The sequence below is a fragment of the Vitis vinifera genome, chromosome 5 (genome assembly GCF_030704535.1).
Source record: "Vitis vinifera cultivar Pinot Noir 40024 chromosome 5, ASM3070453v1".
NCBI lineage: Eukaryota > Viridiplantae > Streptophyta > Magnoliopsida > Vitales > Vitaceae > Vitis > Vitis vinifera.
The window spans coordinates 3,297,090-3,311,595 of NC_081809.1; the positions used below are offsets into that span (position 1 = coordinate 3,297,090).

The window sequence follows — 14,506 nt, forward strand, 5'->3', positions numbered from 1 at the left end:
TTTTTTTCCACAAAAAAAATAACATTGGCAAGGAAATTGTGGACTGGCTATCCAATTACGATGAGCTGCATTATGAATATGATTAGGGACAATATCAAGAGTAGTATAACATTCTACATCTTGCAAAAATTCCATGGCCGGAAGAAAACAAAAAAGGAAAAAAAAGGCAGCCGCATTACACTATTGAAAACCTACTCATAGAAACAGCACCATTAGCAATTGGATTCAGTTCCATGTGAGCCGGTGATCTAAAATTGTAAAGTTCATCGAATTTCTGCCATTCTCCCCATAACCGGCTACGGCTATAATCCAATGCTTTATGAATCAAATGGTATAGATATGACCCTTTGTGTTCCTTCTACAAGGGTCGTCTAATAAACATGAGCAAAAGAATGAGATGATCCCGCATAAAGAATCAGGTCAATGTCAAGTCACCATGGACTCTAGCCAGTCCGATGTAAATTCGTAGGCCACAAATGTTACAGCACCAGCTGGTGCAGATTTGATAATTGATGGGACAATGCCCTTGTAAAGACCAGCCCAACCCTCCACAAGCAAGATTTGTCGTAGGGCATCATACATATTTGTGTAAGCACGATGCTCAACCCGAGCCCCATACTTTGGATCTCTTGGTAGTCCTTCAATCTGCAATAACCAAAAAGAAGAGTTATATATGTGAGTTCTTTAGGTTGAGGTCCATGAATGTGTATGAAGGGGAAACGGGGGGGGGGGGGAGGTTGGGGCAGGATTCCCCACATTACAAGCGATGGCCTTCAGTGTTCCTACTAAAAAATCATCTTGAGTTGACAATCAAATAATAAAAGAACCACTTGAATGTATTTTGTAGTTGGTGTGTGGACCACTACAGAATGACCTCTTACCAAGCTACAGAAAATGCTCAAAGAGGCCGGCCAAGTGGTTATCAAAGTCAACAAGCTACCATTTAGTTTATAAAATTTATAGCATGAATCAAAACAAATTTAGCTGCTTCAGATTCTTGCTAAACAGGGACAATTTGTGTGTTTCATCTTTCATAAGATAAAAAATATAGAAACCCTGACCATGCCCAAACTAAAATCAAGACGATCCTAATGTTTTGCCTAATGTGCTAATGCTGTGTACAGGAGGAGTACCTTAGTTCACAAAGATTAGTACCTGGAATCTCTTCTTTACCACATCAAGTGGATGACAGACTGCTTTGGCACATGTGCCAGCTGCAAATCCACAAAGGAAAAGCTGGAAGCTTGAGATGCTATCTGTACCAGTTAGGTTTGCATTAGAAGATCTGTACTGGTTCCAGGCCTATGGGAAATGCAGTGAAATTTATGAGGTCCCAAAACAATATGCCTGAATTTATAACACTGATCAAAGCAAAAGGAGACATCCATCAAGAATCCAATTTAACTCCAAAAATTAATCTCTTTTTGCTCAAACAGATCTTGTCCAAAATGTAAAGTGAAACAAAACAAAACATATAAACAAAAAGAATAAGAAAGAACAACACTTTTATGTTGGACTACAAACAAGCCACCTGTAAAATGGCAAACCAATGAATGACACAAAAAGGTGGAGACTCCAGAATCTGGCAAGGAAATGCTATCGCACAGGGTGAGTATTAAGGTATATACAGTTAAACCTCAACAAATTAATAACCTTAGGACCAAGGAAAATATATTAATTAAGCAATTATTAATTTATCAAGGTATTCCTTATTTTTCCAAAATATCATATGTAATATCATTTTATTGTAATTAAGTGAATTAAATATTCCGTTTTACAAACTAACTATTTTCTGTGTATTTTGTTTAGACAAGTAAAATTCATGAATCTACTTATTTTTCCAAATATATAACATTACATTGTTTAAGCAAATAACACTAGACACATTTTTTACAAAGGCCTCCTAGGCAAATCAAATCGTCATATATGAAACTACACAGATTTTTTCTATAATATATTATCTTATAAGTTTAACGAATTATAAATTTAGCACATTGGTCCCAATTCAGGATTGACAAAAAACATTTTTTAATCGAGGTTATCAATTTATTGAGGTTCTGCTTTATATATATTGAGCAAAAAACCAGAACTTAAATCCTCAGAATGCAGACAATGAAACCAACAATTGACAAGTTCACAACAAGAATCTGCAAGCTTGAATTGACCTTTCATTGAAACATCATAGCATCCAAACAACCTAATGCATCATGCAGAAATTTCTATGGCACTGCACATCTACTTAGGCTTTTTTTCTTCTGTTTTTTTTTTTTTTTTTTTGATAGGTAAGAGCAAAAAGTGTATATAAATGTAGGGGAGACACCAAAACAGCACCCCCAAGTATACAGGACCTACTTAGGCTTATCAGTTGTGCCAGGATGAGCCAGGCTGATGGTCACTCAAGATCAGCCCAAACAACAATATCATAAGCTTGAACTTAGCTTAACCCATTTTTAGTTTACACTCCTTAATCCAATCTCAAACCTAGCATGAGCTTCAGACCAATCTGAGTTGAACAGTTCTTTGTTTTTTCATGAAAAAACCTAGTTACAATGTAAAAGAATTCCAGTTTGCTGTACAATAACCTGAACTTGAAACTAAATATCATAATGCAAGCTCCTACCCATCTACATAAACAAATGCTGTACAATTTGGATACAATATAAATATTTAATACACATTTTTTTTGATAGATAAAACAAAAAGGTAAATTAAAAGAAAGGAGCCCATGAGGAGTCCCAAAGCATACAGGAATATAAATATTTAATATACATGTAAGATACAAAAATTACTAAGATACTTCATGTTGAGCCAAGCTTTACACTGAGCTAAGAACAGGTTAAACTACACACTAACTCCAAGTTCAGGCCAAATATTTTGACAAGCTTAGTTCAGCCCAGGTTCAGACCAAGCTAATCCGAAAACAATTTCAGGCCTAATAAGTATCAGCTTGGCCCAATAGATCATCTTATACCAAACATACCATTATAACTAATCAGTTTGATGAATTGATGTTCAAAACTGTTGGTCCCGCATTTTAATAAGACTTCACTTTGTCAAGGCAGCAAAATCACATTTAAAATAGGAAGAATTAATTCAAAGTATGGAAGGGATTAATAGAAACTCACCATGGTCCAGCGTTTAAACATATCATAGGTGCCAAACTGCAAGCCAGCATAAGGAATAATCTCAACCAGCGTTGGTGACAACCCAGCATACAGCCCTTGAAAGCCACGAGTTCTGATTATATCAAGGAATGCAGACCTCATTTTTGGATACACCTGAAGAGAGGTACATCATCTAAGCGTATTCACAAGAATCTTCACTTACATGCATGTAGAGATTCTCACATTAATGGATTTCCCCAATTTCTGAATCATTCAGTTACAAATTTTTTACTGCACTCATAGTCCATGAGGACAGTATGAAGAATGTTTTATGATGGAAAGCACAAAGACCTCTTCAAGGATTCAAGTTATCTTTTACACCAAACAGCAAAATAATCATACGTCACAATACATGCTCTGAAGTTGATGTATTGGCAAAGGCTAATGCTAAAGAATTTTAAAAAACAAAATAACAACAACACATGATACGTTAACAATAAATAATGCATTATCAATTAGAACTCCACTATTAGCACCAACTTTTAATCTTCTTGAGAAAATCACACTCACCTCCCTAAAGATATTCTAAATGGTAGAAATTGCCTCAAGGTTCCCCAAATAGCAATAATTTCTTTGTGGTTTATCGAATTTGATAGGAACATCCTTTCTGTTAGTTGAGTATCCTTTCAATGACATCAGCATTAAGTGACCATTTGGCCTATGATTGCCTGCTTATTCATCAACTTGAGACACGATTCAAGATCTACGGCTGCATGTCCCGCATTTCCATTCACTGGAATGGAGTCAACTACATTCAGCACCAAAACTCTGTAAAAGCAGCCATAGCTGCTCCCTTAGACCCTCTTAGGCAACCACTCCAAAAAGAGTACTATTTTTCATTTTCTTTTAGGGCATGTTTAGCTGTAGAGAAGAGAAAGTGTTCAAGAAAGGAAAGAAATCAAAATGCTCCTTGCTTTTGCCTCACTAAAGGGGCAAAGACATGATCCCTTTTTGCAAATTATGGTCAACTGACAGAAGGAAGCTCCCTTCTAAAAACCAGTAAACTGCAAGGGATGTAATGACATTCTAGCAACCAACCTGAAATCATTTGGAAGCTTAAGGGGAGGTAAATGTGATTTCCTCTCATTTTTTTAACCACAAAAAAAATTGTCATGGTTTGCAAGGTTTAAAATTTTTACTTTATTAAAAAACACAAAGGGGCAGTTGTTTGCACATATTTAGATGCTATACCTTTGGCTCACCCTGTGAGGCTAATAGGGTTCGTAAAAGATCAAACGGATATGATCCAACAGTAGCTGCACATCCTGCTAATGCCCCACTGACAAAAGACAGATAAGGGCTCAAATGAATGTGATCCTCTGCATCCGACCAAAACAAGAAGCGGGTCATTACATGTTAAAGATGTGAGAAACAGAAGAAAGACCAAGATTTACTCAAAGTAGAACTCCCAAGTAATCAATGTCTTGACATGTCTAACAGCATGCAGACCCTCTAAAGCTTATACTGAACAGTATTTAAAAGGAACACAACTAAACTCTTAATGCAGCACCTTATTTACCAGAAGATATCAAAACATGTTCTCAATCATTGCATTAAATTGGAGGATTCCGTGGTAGTAATTAACTTATAACCCCACTTAGCTTCAACTTATGAAGGAAAAAACATGAAAAGTCAGCAACCACTTCCAATAGAGAAGGCATTTAAACAAGTCAAATCCTTTTCATTTGGTGAAATGTAGGAGCTCTAATTAAGTCACCAGTAAATCAAACTGATTGGAATATTGAGCTAAAATCAGCTGAATATACTTGACTTCATTTAGAATAATCCAAACAATACAAATCATATTTTGAATATTATAAAATTAAATCGGAAGTTGTAAAATCTAATTAAGCATAAAACCACTTTTTCAAAAAGCATGAAGACAATCATTACCCATGTACTATTAAACATTAGTGTAGGGGTAAAACATTGCTCGAAAAATAACAAAAATCCAAGAAATAAATAGGGCATGACAATAATGATAAAGAAGATAATGTGCATGATCCACCCTGTAAAGTAGAAGTCCTTATCAATGTAAAATGGAATTACACGATTATCCATGGTAGATGTTGGGTACCTGATTTGGAAGAACCAGCTGCAAATGTTTTCAATTTGTGTAGCACCGTAAACTGTATGGCAGTATATGGCATAACCATAAGTAAAGCTGGGACATTACCCCGCCAGAAACCCTGTCATGAGCAATTATCTTGAATAAAATGTACAAAAAGGACATAGCATGATATCTGTAACAAAACATTTAAGCTAGTATCAGGAAGTTATAAACTATGTATATGAAGAGAAGACAGGAGAGGAATGAAGTTCAAAACAGCTTCCCTAAACTTGCGTCAAGCATTATAACCTCCAAATATGAATATACTTTTTTTAACTCCATGTCAGCATAGATGCATTATATTAAGCTCAACAGATAACAGTGAAGTTTTTTTTTTTTGATAGATAACACAAATATATTAAAGGGCAAAGGCCACCAAGCATACAGGAAGTATACAAATCAGCCTCAAAACGAGAGCACAAAAAAACAAGCACCCTTACCCTCCCTTAAGTGGCCGCTAGCCACTCCAAAAAACCTAAGAGTGAAGAGGACTCCTCTCCAATATACACCCCAACTCCACAAGGTACAAGCAAAAGAATTTTTGAGTTTCTGTATATTTAACACCCCTCCATTGAAAGCTAACCTATTTCTTTCCTTTCATACCATCCAAAAAATACACAACGGGATAGAATTCCAAATTTTTTTCCTTTTTTCCCCCACAAAGGGACCCCTCCAACTGAATAACGCCTCCTTCACTAACTCTGGGAACACCCACTGAACCCCCACGAGGGCAAAAACGATTTCCCATAAGGCCCTTACCACTATACAATGTAATAGAATGTGATTTACACTCTCCTCTTCACAACCACACAAAAAACAGCGGTTAGGAAACTGTCAACCCCGTTTTTGAAGCCTATCCAAGGTGAGAATCTTCCCCCATGCGGCTTCCCAAGCAAAAAATGCCGCTTTGGTTGGGACCTTGTCCACCCAAACGCATCTATACGGAAAGTCGCAAGCATTGATAACAACCAGCCCGTTGTAGGCACCCTTCACCCCATACTTCCCATGGCCCCCCCCTTTCCAAAGCACCACGTCCTCCTCTGAAGATAACTTGAAGTCCCTGAGCATAATAAGCAATCCTCTAATCAAGTCCAGCTCCCAATCATTGAAGTCTCTATGAAATCTAAGATTCCAACCTCCTTGACCATTGCTATGATCCCACATCTCATTAACCGTTGCATTCCTGTTGACCGCCATCTCAAAAAGCTGGGGAAAAGAATGGGACAGCCTCTCATTCCCACACCACTGGTCAGTCTAGAATTTTACTCTAGTCCCTTTCCCTACCTTAAACTTTATGTTATCCCAACACCACTTAGCTTCCTTCATAATCTCCTTCCACACCCCCACTCCATAAGTACCACGGGCTTCTTTAGTTCTCCACCCAAACTCTTCCAGACCATATTTCACCCCAATCATTAACCTCCAGAGGTTATCCTTTTCAACGGCAAATCTCCATAACCATTTACCCAACAAAGCTTTGTTCAGAGAGTCAATCTTCCGAATGCCAAGGCCACCCTTCTCCCTTTGAGTGCACACCACCTCCCATTTAATTAAATGGACTTTCCTTTCCAAGCTGCCCCCTCCCCAAAGAAAGTCTCTTTGTAATTTTTCGAGTCTATTTACAACACTCTTCGGCATTCGAAAAAGGGACATATTGTAAATAAGAAGGCTGGCCATAGTACTCTTGATTAAGGTGATACGCCCTCCCTTCGAAATATAATGTCTTTTCCACTGGGCTAATCTCTTCCTCATTCTCTCTTCCACCCCATCCCAAATGGAGACAGCTTTGTGATGAGCTCCAAGGGGCAGCCCCAAGTAAACAGTGGGCAGCAATCCCACTTTACAACCAAGCTCCACAGCCATCTCCTCAATATCTTCCACCTCACCAACCAGAATTAAGACGCTTTTATCTAGATTAATTCTAAGACCGAAAGCCGCCTCAAACCAAGCCAAAATCCAGCTTAGAGCGGACAGTTGCTCTTTGCTAGCTTCACAAAAGATGATCGTGTCATCAGCAAAGAGAAGATGGGAAACTATCATCTCCTCTTCCCCTCTCCCCCGAATTCTACAACCTAACAAGAAGCCCCCATCAACCGCCCTTCTAATCAGATTACTAAGAACTTCCATACCCAACACAAAAAGATACGGGGAGAGGGGATCTCCTTGTCTTAGCCCCTTGGAATTCGAGAAGAAACCAGCCAGCACCCCATTGATCATGACTGAAAATTTGGCGGTTGAGATGCACCACCAAATCCACTCCAACCACCGCGACCCAAAACCCATTTTAACCAGAACTTTCATGAGAAAGTTCCAATTAATGCTGTCATAGGCTTTCTCAATGTCCAACTTATAGATCAGCCCTTTCTCGTTTCTCTTGTGCCAGAAATCGATCACCTCATTGGCAATAAGAGACGCATCCAAGATCTATTTGCCCCTCACAAAGGCGTTTTGGTCCCCGGACACCACCTTATCTAACACCTTCTTTAGCCTATTCGCCAACACCTTAGCCAAAAGCTTGTACAAACCCCCTAACAAGCTGATTGGTGGGAAATCACCCAAGTCTTCAGCCCCTCCTTTCTTAGGAATGAGGACTATAAAAGTGGAATTAAGACTTTTGGTAAAAGAACACTAGTCATAGAATTCTCTAAACAATTCCATAATCTCCTCCTTCACTAGCTCCCAGCTTGATTGCCAAAAAGCAATTGTGAAACCGTCCGGGCTCGGAGCTTTATCCCCATTCATACCCATTAAGGCAGCGAAAATTTCCTCTTCAGTAAATTGCACCTCCAGGACTTCAGCTTCACAGGAATTTAGACGTTTAAGGTACAGCCCCTCAATATCTGCCCTCCAGCCTGGTTCTTCTGAAAGCACCTGCTGAAAAGCACTCACTATTCCCTCCCTCACCTCCTGTTCCTCAGTCATCCAAACTCCATTAATTTTTATTCTATCTAGAGAGTTGTTCCTTCGGTGAGCATTAACCATTCTATGGAAGAATCCAGTGTTTCTATCTCCCTCCTTAAGCCACAATTCCCTTGACAATTGTCTCCAGTGGGTCTCCTCCAATAAGACCCATTTTTTAAAGGAGTCCTTGGCTTCTTTTTTCAGTTTAGTTTCACCTTCAGACAAACTCCTTTCCTTTTCCACCCCATCCCAAAACTCCACTTGTTGAAGGGCTAAGTTCTTGTTGGCTTCCAGCCTACCAAACACCTCCCTATTCCACACTTTAATATTTTGCTTCAACACCTTCATTTTAGTGGCTAGTCTGACACTGGCCCTCCCTCTTACCTCAACTCCCTGCCACCAGCCCCTAAGAAAATCCGTGAATCCATCAGCTTTAAGCCACATATTTTCAAACCTAAACGGGGACGGACATCTCCTTAACCCACCCCCCATCAACACGATAGGAAAGTGATCTGAGGTAGGTCTGGGCAGCCTACATTGCACGACCTCATTGAAGTGGTCAAGCCAACTCTGGGTCACCAGGAACCTATCCAATCTGGCCCACGCCTGATTATTCCTCCCCCCACTCCAAGTAAGCACCCCTCCTTGCAATGGAAGATCAATGAGTTCTGGCTCATCAACGACTTGAGCAAACCTTCTCATTGCACTCGTTAGTCTCCCCTGATTGCTTCTTTCCCTCAGTGACAGGGTAACATTGAAGTCACCCCCTAGACACCAGGGATCCTCCCAAATGCCTCGAATTGCTCCTATCTCCTCCCACATCCACTCCCTTTCCTCTCTAGAAAATGGCCCATAAACCCCAGTAAACATCCAAACTAGTCCATCTTCCACATTCCTCATCCTACAAGAAATTGAGAAGTTCCCCACTTCCATTTCCATTACTTCCAAGCTCCTCTTATCCCAGCAAATCAGTATCCCTCCCACAGACCCCTGGGCATCCAGAGTACCCCAATTAAGAAACCTACCAATGCCTAAGCTTCTCACCAGCCCCTCTGTCATTGCCTGAATCTTGGTCTCCTGGAGACAGAACAGATTCACTCTTTGATTCCTGATCATGGCCTTAATCACCTTTCTTTTTGAGCTGTCGTTAGCTCCCCGTACATTCCAACTCAAGATTCTTAGCTTCATTTGACCACCATAATCTGACACCCTCTTACTATCATTGCACTCTTCTGCTTCTTCCCCCTCATAGTTAATAGAGCATTTCAGCCTTTTCTAGAAGGTTTTTGCTGTGGACTTTTTCCCTTCTCTTTCGGATTTTAATCAGAAACTCCAAAATTTCTTTCTCCAGACCTTCTGTTGAAAATCCCAAGAACTTGCTAAATTTGGCCAACTCACTCTCCTCCCAACTTTCCTCCTCCCATCCCTTTCCATCTCGTAGCATAGATTGGGCTAACCTCAATTCCTTGCCACAGCTATCCTTGTAGTCGCTTGGGCCCTCCATCAAATCCCAGTGGCATGCATTCTCTTCTTCTGGGGGTCCCAGGGGGAGAAGCATACGTAAGGGAGTTTCTCTCAGGTGGGTTACCCTATCATCCCCAGAAAGGTCGCAAAACTCCCCCAACGGGGTCCGACCAAAAAAGAAAAGAGAAGAAGGAGAGGATCCAGACGCCATCAAACCACAAGGGATAGGAGCACACCCGTACCTCGACACTTCTTCAATTAGGGCGCAGTCGGTCCTTGACTTCTCCGAGAGAAAGGGCTCCATTTCAGCTTGCCTCCACCTGCCATCATAATCCCAGAAAGGGAAGCCTTCAGCATCTGGCTCCCTCAGCTGACTTGGGCCAGCCCACACAAGAGGCAAAGCCACTCCAGAGCACCCCACCAAGGACTAGGTTGGATCACGACAATCTTCCCTCCCAATTAGCCCACACATCCTAATGGACTCCACTAGCCTAAGGCCCTCTAATGACAAAGGCCCACTAGGATGCGGCCCGGCCTTAGGCGAAGAATCGAGCCCATCGGTCCCAACACCCAAGTCAAGGCCTCGAAAAGGCCCAGCAGGGCCAAGCTTCCCATGCAAGCTTTCTTGGTCCCCCAGAAACGGCCCAATTGGGCCTTGGGACCGAGCCCAAAGGGACCCCGGCCCATCTGTCTGCTCCCTCGTCCCATCAGCAGACTGCAGGTGGGTCTCAAGCCTTGCGCCGTCCACCACTTCCATCACACGCTTACCCGCGCGTGTAGCGACATCACCCTCAACCTCTCCTACAACCCCGCTGTTCTTTCCCCTCCTTTTTGCCGGCAGCACTCTCATTACCAGCCTTACCTCCCACCATAGGACAAGCGAATAACACACCCCTTCGACCCCAATTTCTATCATGCTAGGGAGCTCCTCGCCGAATAGTTTCACTAGGATTCTTGCCCACTACAACTCTTCCAGCCTCTTCGTCTGAGAATCAATCGCTAAGAACCCCCCGCATTTCTCCCCTACCTTTCTAAGGGTATCCCGATCCCATAACAAGATGGGTAGCCCCACAATTCTCACCCAGGCCTCATTCTTCTCCTCTCCTTCCAACAGACACCCCGTCCTAGGTTTCCATTTCTCCAATCGCAGAAATGTCTTCCCTACCAAAATCCCTCCCATAATTCGGGCTTTTTCGGCTTCAGCAATCATCTCAAACTCCAACAGCACCTTACCCCTTTCCAAATTAGCCAATCCTAAATTGCCCCTCAACCTCCACAAACGAGCCATTTGGTTCCCCCAACTCCTCAAATCCCCCCCCCCCCCTTCACCGACTTTGGATCCCACGATCCAACAATGCACTGATCTAGCCTTTTTAGGTTTCGATAGAGGTCCTTGTGGCTTACTTCCACCCTACCCACTGACCTGCCATTGCGTTTTTGTCCCTTCACCACTTCCACGAAGCTTTTCCCCACACAGGGCGCCACCAACATCTTCTCCTCCTTCTGACACTCCTTCCTCTCCGTAGTAACGTCCAACGCCTTAAGAGTTTCCAACATCGCAATCCAGCCCCCTTTCCCTCCTTTTCCTTTGGGGATAAAAATATTAAACCTCTTCTTCTCCAGATCCTCTACACCCAACCGGATGAAGCTTCCTCCCTTATTTTCATCCCGCGACAGTGAAAAGATCTTCCCTCTCTCCCTCCAATTTCTGACCCATTTGCCTGTTCGTGTATCCTTAATACACAGAGCCAACCCTTCCACAACAAACCCTAGACTATCCGGCCCCATCTTAATCCACGAAGAAACCCCTCTTTTCCTTTCCTCAATGATGACTTGCATTTTGGCTTTTTTCCTCTCAACCTCGATCTCGAAAGTCTTCGACTCCACCTCGAAGCTTCTCTTCCACCGGCTGATACAAGCTTCCAGGCCACTGAAATCTTTCTCACCATCACTCACGCACAGATCTGCTCGCTCTCCTCCCTTACTCACACTCTCTCTCTCTCTCTCTCCTCCATTCCGAGATGGTTTTTTAGTCATGAACACAACAGATAATAGTGAAGTTATTTGAACAAAAATAGAAGAAACAAATAAACAAGTAGTCATTGAAGCCTGAGGCTCTGAGCAGCAGGGATTTTAATTTCATAAGCTATAGCAATAATTATTTAATTTTTCCACCACCCTCTCTAGGACAACTGATTTGAGATCTTGCAATCCAGAATCACATTGAGCTACTGGGAATGTTTAGAAATACAAGTTCACCCACCTAGGCCTCAAAGACCTGATTCAAAATGCTAAATCATCAAGTAATATTTGGAAAGGCGGGGCCACCCACTTGGGCCTCAAATGTCCTGATTCAAATAGTTAAATCTTCAACCTCACTTTTAATAGAAAGGTATATGTCAACCTATAAGTTAAGACAAACTTAATGCATGGAACTAGTTAATTAAAGAGGGAATCACTATTATTCTCAAGAAAATATGAAGCAAAAGACCAAATTGGTTAGATAAATTTCTGGATTCAGTTGAATTGAATTCAAACATGATTCCAGAAGTTGATTGCTAAAGAAAATAAGCAACTCAAAACAGAAATTGACAGATTGTTCATAAATGTCATCCATGTAGAAGCCTAATCTCTATAAAATGAGCCAAAACAAAACTAAGAGTAAATAAATGCATTAATCCAATTTTCCATTACAAGGGGAGTGATCAATACCGGTAAACCTTCCTCTCTAAAAATGTCTTTAGTTGCTTGTAGCATGCCTGTGTATTTTGATTGTCCATGTACATCTCTCCGCAACAAAGCCCATGAAGTAGTGGGCTCCAGTTGAACCTGTCAAATGGTACAGAGAACAATTTTCTTGAGTTGAAGGATTATGTTATGTAGAATTGCTATATTCCCCATAGAGTTACTATCATCATAAAGGCCTACTGCTTCCACATCCAAAAGTCTGAAATGGGAGCACAAAACCCTACAAATAAGCAAGAACATTGGATGGCTTAAATCATGGTATTAAGAACAACAAAAAAAAAAAAGAAAAAAAAAAAAAGATGAATAGTTTGCTCCTTAGGTCGTTGTTCTGCTACTAATGATTTGGTGAATTGTCCTTCATCTTGGTTATGTCCAGCCTAGTTTGTGCCTCATCATAGTTCAATCCAACCTAGTCCTAATTCCTCTTACTCCATCAACTCCCAAATTTAAGTTTGCATTTCCCATAAACGCATTAAGGTATACTTTGATCAGCTTCTAGTGTTTTGTAGGGAGGACCCTCATCCTTCTCATGTTATTTTTATCCATAATTAACACACATCTTTGTTTATCCATGTATCAACCTAGTCCAAATTCCTCTTACTCCATCAACTCCCAAATTTAAGTTTGCATTTCCCATATACACCTTAAAGGGATGCTTTGATCGGCTTCCAGTGTTTTGTGGGGAGGACCATCGTCCTTCTCATGTTATTTTTATCCATAATTAATGCATCTTTGTTTATCCATATATATATATAGGGATAAACAACCTAGTCCTAATTCCTCTTACTCCAACTCCCAAATTTAAGTTTGCATTTCCCATATACACCTTAAAGGAATACTTTGATCAGCTTCCAGTCTTTTGTGGGGAGGACCCGGGTCCTTCTCATGTTATTTTTATCCATAATTAATGCATCTTTGTTTATCCATATACATATGTATTGTATTGTATTTTCACATTTTAGGTTCAATAACTCCCAGCAAAAAATACAGAAAAAAAAAAATTAAAACAAATAATTTCTAAGCATAATCAAACAAACAACAAAATGCCAAATTTTGAATTGAGCCTTTCAGATTACATAGTTCTACAATATAAAGAGAAACAATGCTGTTCAAAAATCCAATCCAAAACAAACTTCTGCAATCACTAAGAAACCCCAAACCGAAATTTACCTGGAATCTGATTTTGATGACATCAAGCGGCGAAGTAACCGTCCTCGATATCCCACCAGCTATCGCACCCGCGGCAGCATCAATGAACGCCCGTTTCAGCTGCCCAGGCTCTTCCATCCCCCCCGAGTTCCACTATAACCTAAAAACCCGTTGCAAAAACACCCTCAAATCCACCGTAAACCCCTACACACACCTTATACCATCAAAAAAAAAAAGGGAAAAGACGAACAAAAAGCGTGGAAAATCTTGAGACAAAACGATTGGGCAGGCCCACGTAAAATTCACATGAAACAATAGTGAACGAAACGGAATCAAACAAAGCAGAATGGAACCCCACCTCCGGAAAACTAGGGTTTTCATGCTCTTATTGTGAGAACAGGGAAAAGCGTAAAAAGTAGAGATTGTACGGGTCAAAAAGGGTACCTGTGAAATGGAAAAGGATGGAGAATAGCCGCCATTGAAATTGGGCAGAGAACCATAAATATATATAGAGAAAGAAAGAGTATCGGGATATCGATAGAGGAAAATATTGAAGGGATTTAAGAGGAAAGTAACAGATGGGCCAGTATCTCACCGCCTCTTTTATTCGATACATTCTTCAATTTTTTCCATCATTGTTTTTCCCTTTTTTTCAAGTCTTCTCCTTAATCGTGATTTTGTTATAAAATAAATAAATTGTGATGTTACAAGAAATTATAAATTTACATTTCCCGTAAAATTATAAGTTACCAATAAATTGCTACGTTACAAAAATCATCCTACATTCAAAAATGAATAATATATAAAGAAACATCAAAAATGTAAGATCCCGAGCAAAATAAAACAAATTTATTATAGGTTATATTTGGTTATCGGAAAATAATATGAAAAAAAAAATATAAAGGAAAATGGTTTTCTCATGTTTGATTTAACCATAAATTTTTTTAAAAAAAAAATTAAATATAATTTA

The 14,506-nt window shown here is 40.4% G+C and overlaps 1 protein-coding gene across 5 annotated transcripts; it reads right to left on the reverse strand.

The window, feature by feature from the left end:
• Positions 1-44: 44 nt before the first annotated feature.
• Positions 45-14,190, reverse strand: LOC100247816 (mitochondrial thiamine diphosphate carrier 2). Of its 5 annotated transcripts, none has more exons than XM_010651425.3 (8): positions 13,981-14,190; positions 13,558-13,740; positions 12,352-12,468; positions 5,242-5,353; positions 4,356-4,483; positions 3,126-3,278; positions 1,156-1,302; positions 45-645 (listed from the first exon to the last, which is right to left on the reverse strand). In XM_010651425.3, the coding sequence occupies exons 2-8, from the start codon at positions 13,672-13,674 to the stop codon at positions 427-429; spliced, it is 993 nt and encodes a 330-aa protein (XP_010649727.1). In that variant the 5' UTR covers positions 13,675-13,740; positions 13,981-14,190; the 3' UTR covers positions 45-426. The 5 variants fall into 5 exon arrangements, with proteins under 5 accessions (XP_010649727.1, XP_002272682.1, XP_010649730.1 ...); XM_002272646.5 differs by having other exon boundaries at positions 13,558-13,696; positions 13,981-14,183; XM_010651428.3 differs by having other exon boundaries at positions 13,558-13,696; positions 13,895-14,164.
• Positions 14,191-14,506: the final 316 nt, after the last annotated feature.

What these genes read in the sequence shown, in the direction of transcription:
- LOC100247816 (XM_010651425.3), bottom strand. Translation starts at nt 13,674, where the DNA reads ATGGAAGAGCCTGGGCAGCTGAAACGGGCGTTCATTGATGCTGCCGCG. An exon ending in TCATCAAAATCAGATTCCAG is followed by an intron (nt 12,469 to 13,557) that starts GTAAATTTCGGT and finishes ACCATTTGACAG; the next exon opens with GTTCAACTGGAGCCCACTAC. An exon ending in AGCTGGTTCTTCCAAATCAG is followed by an intron (nt 4,484 to 5,241) that starts GTACCCAACATC and finishes GGTCGGATGCAG; the next exon opens with AGGATCACATTCATTTGAGC.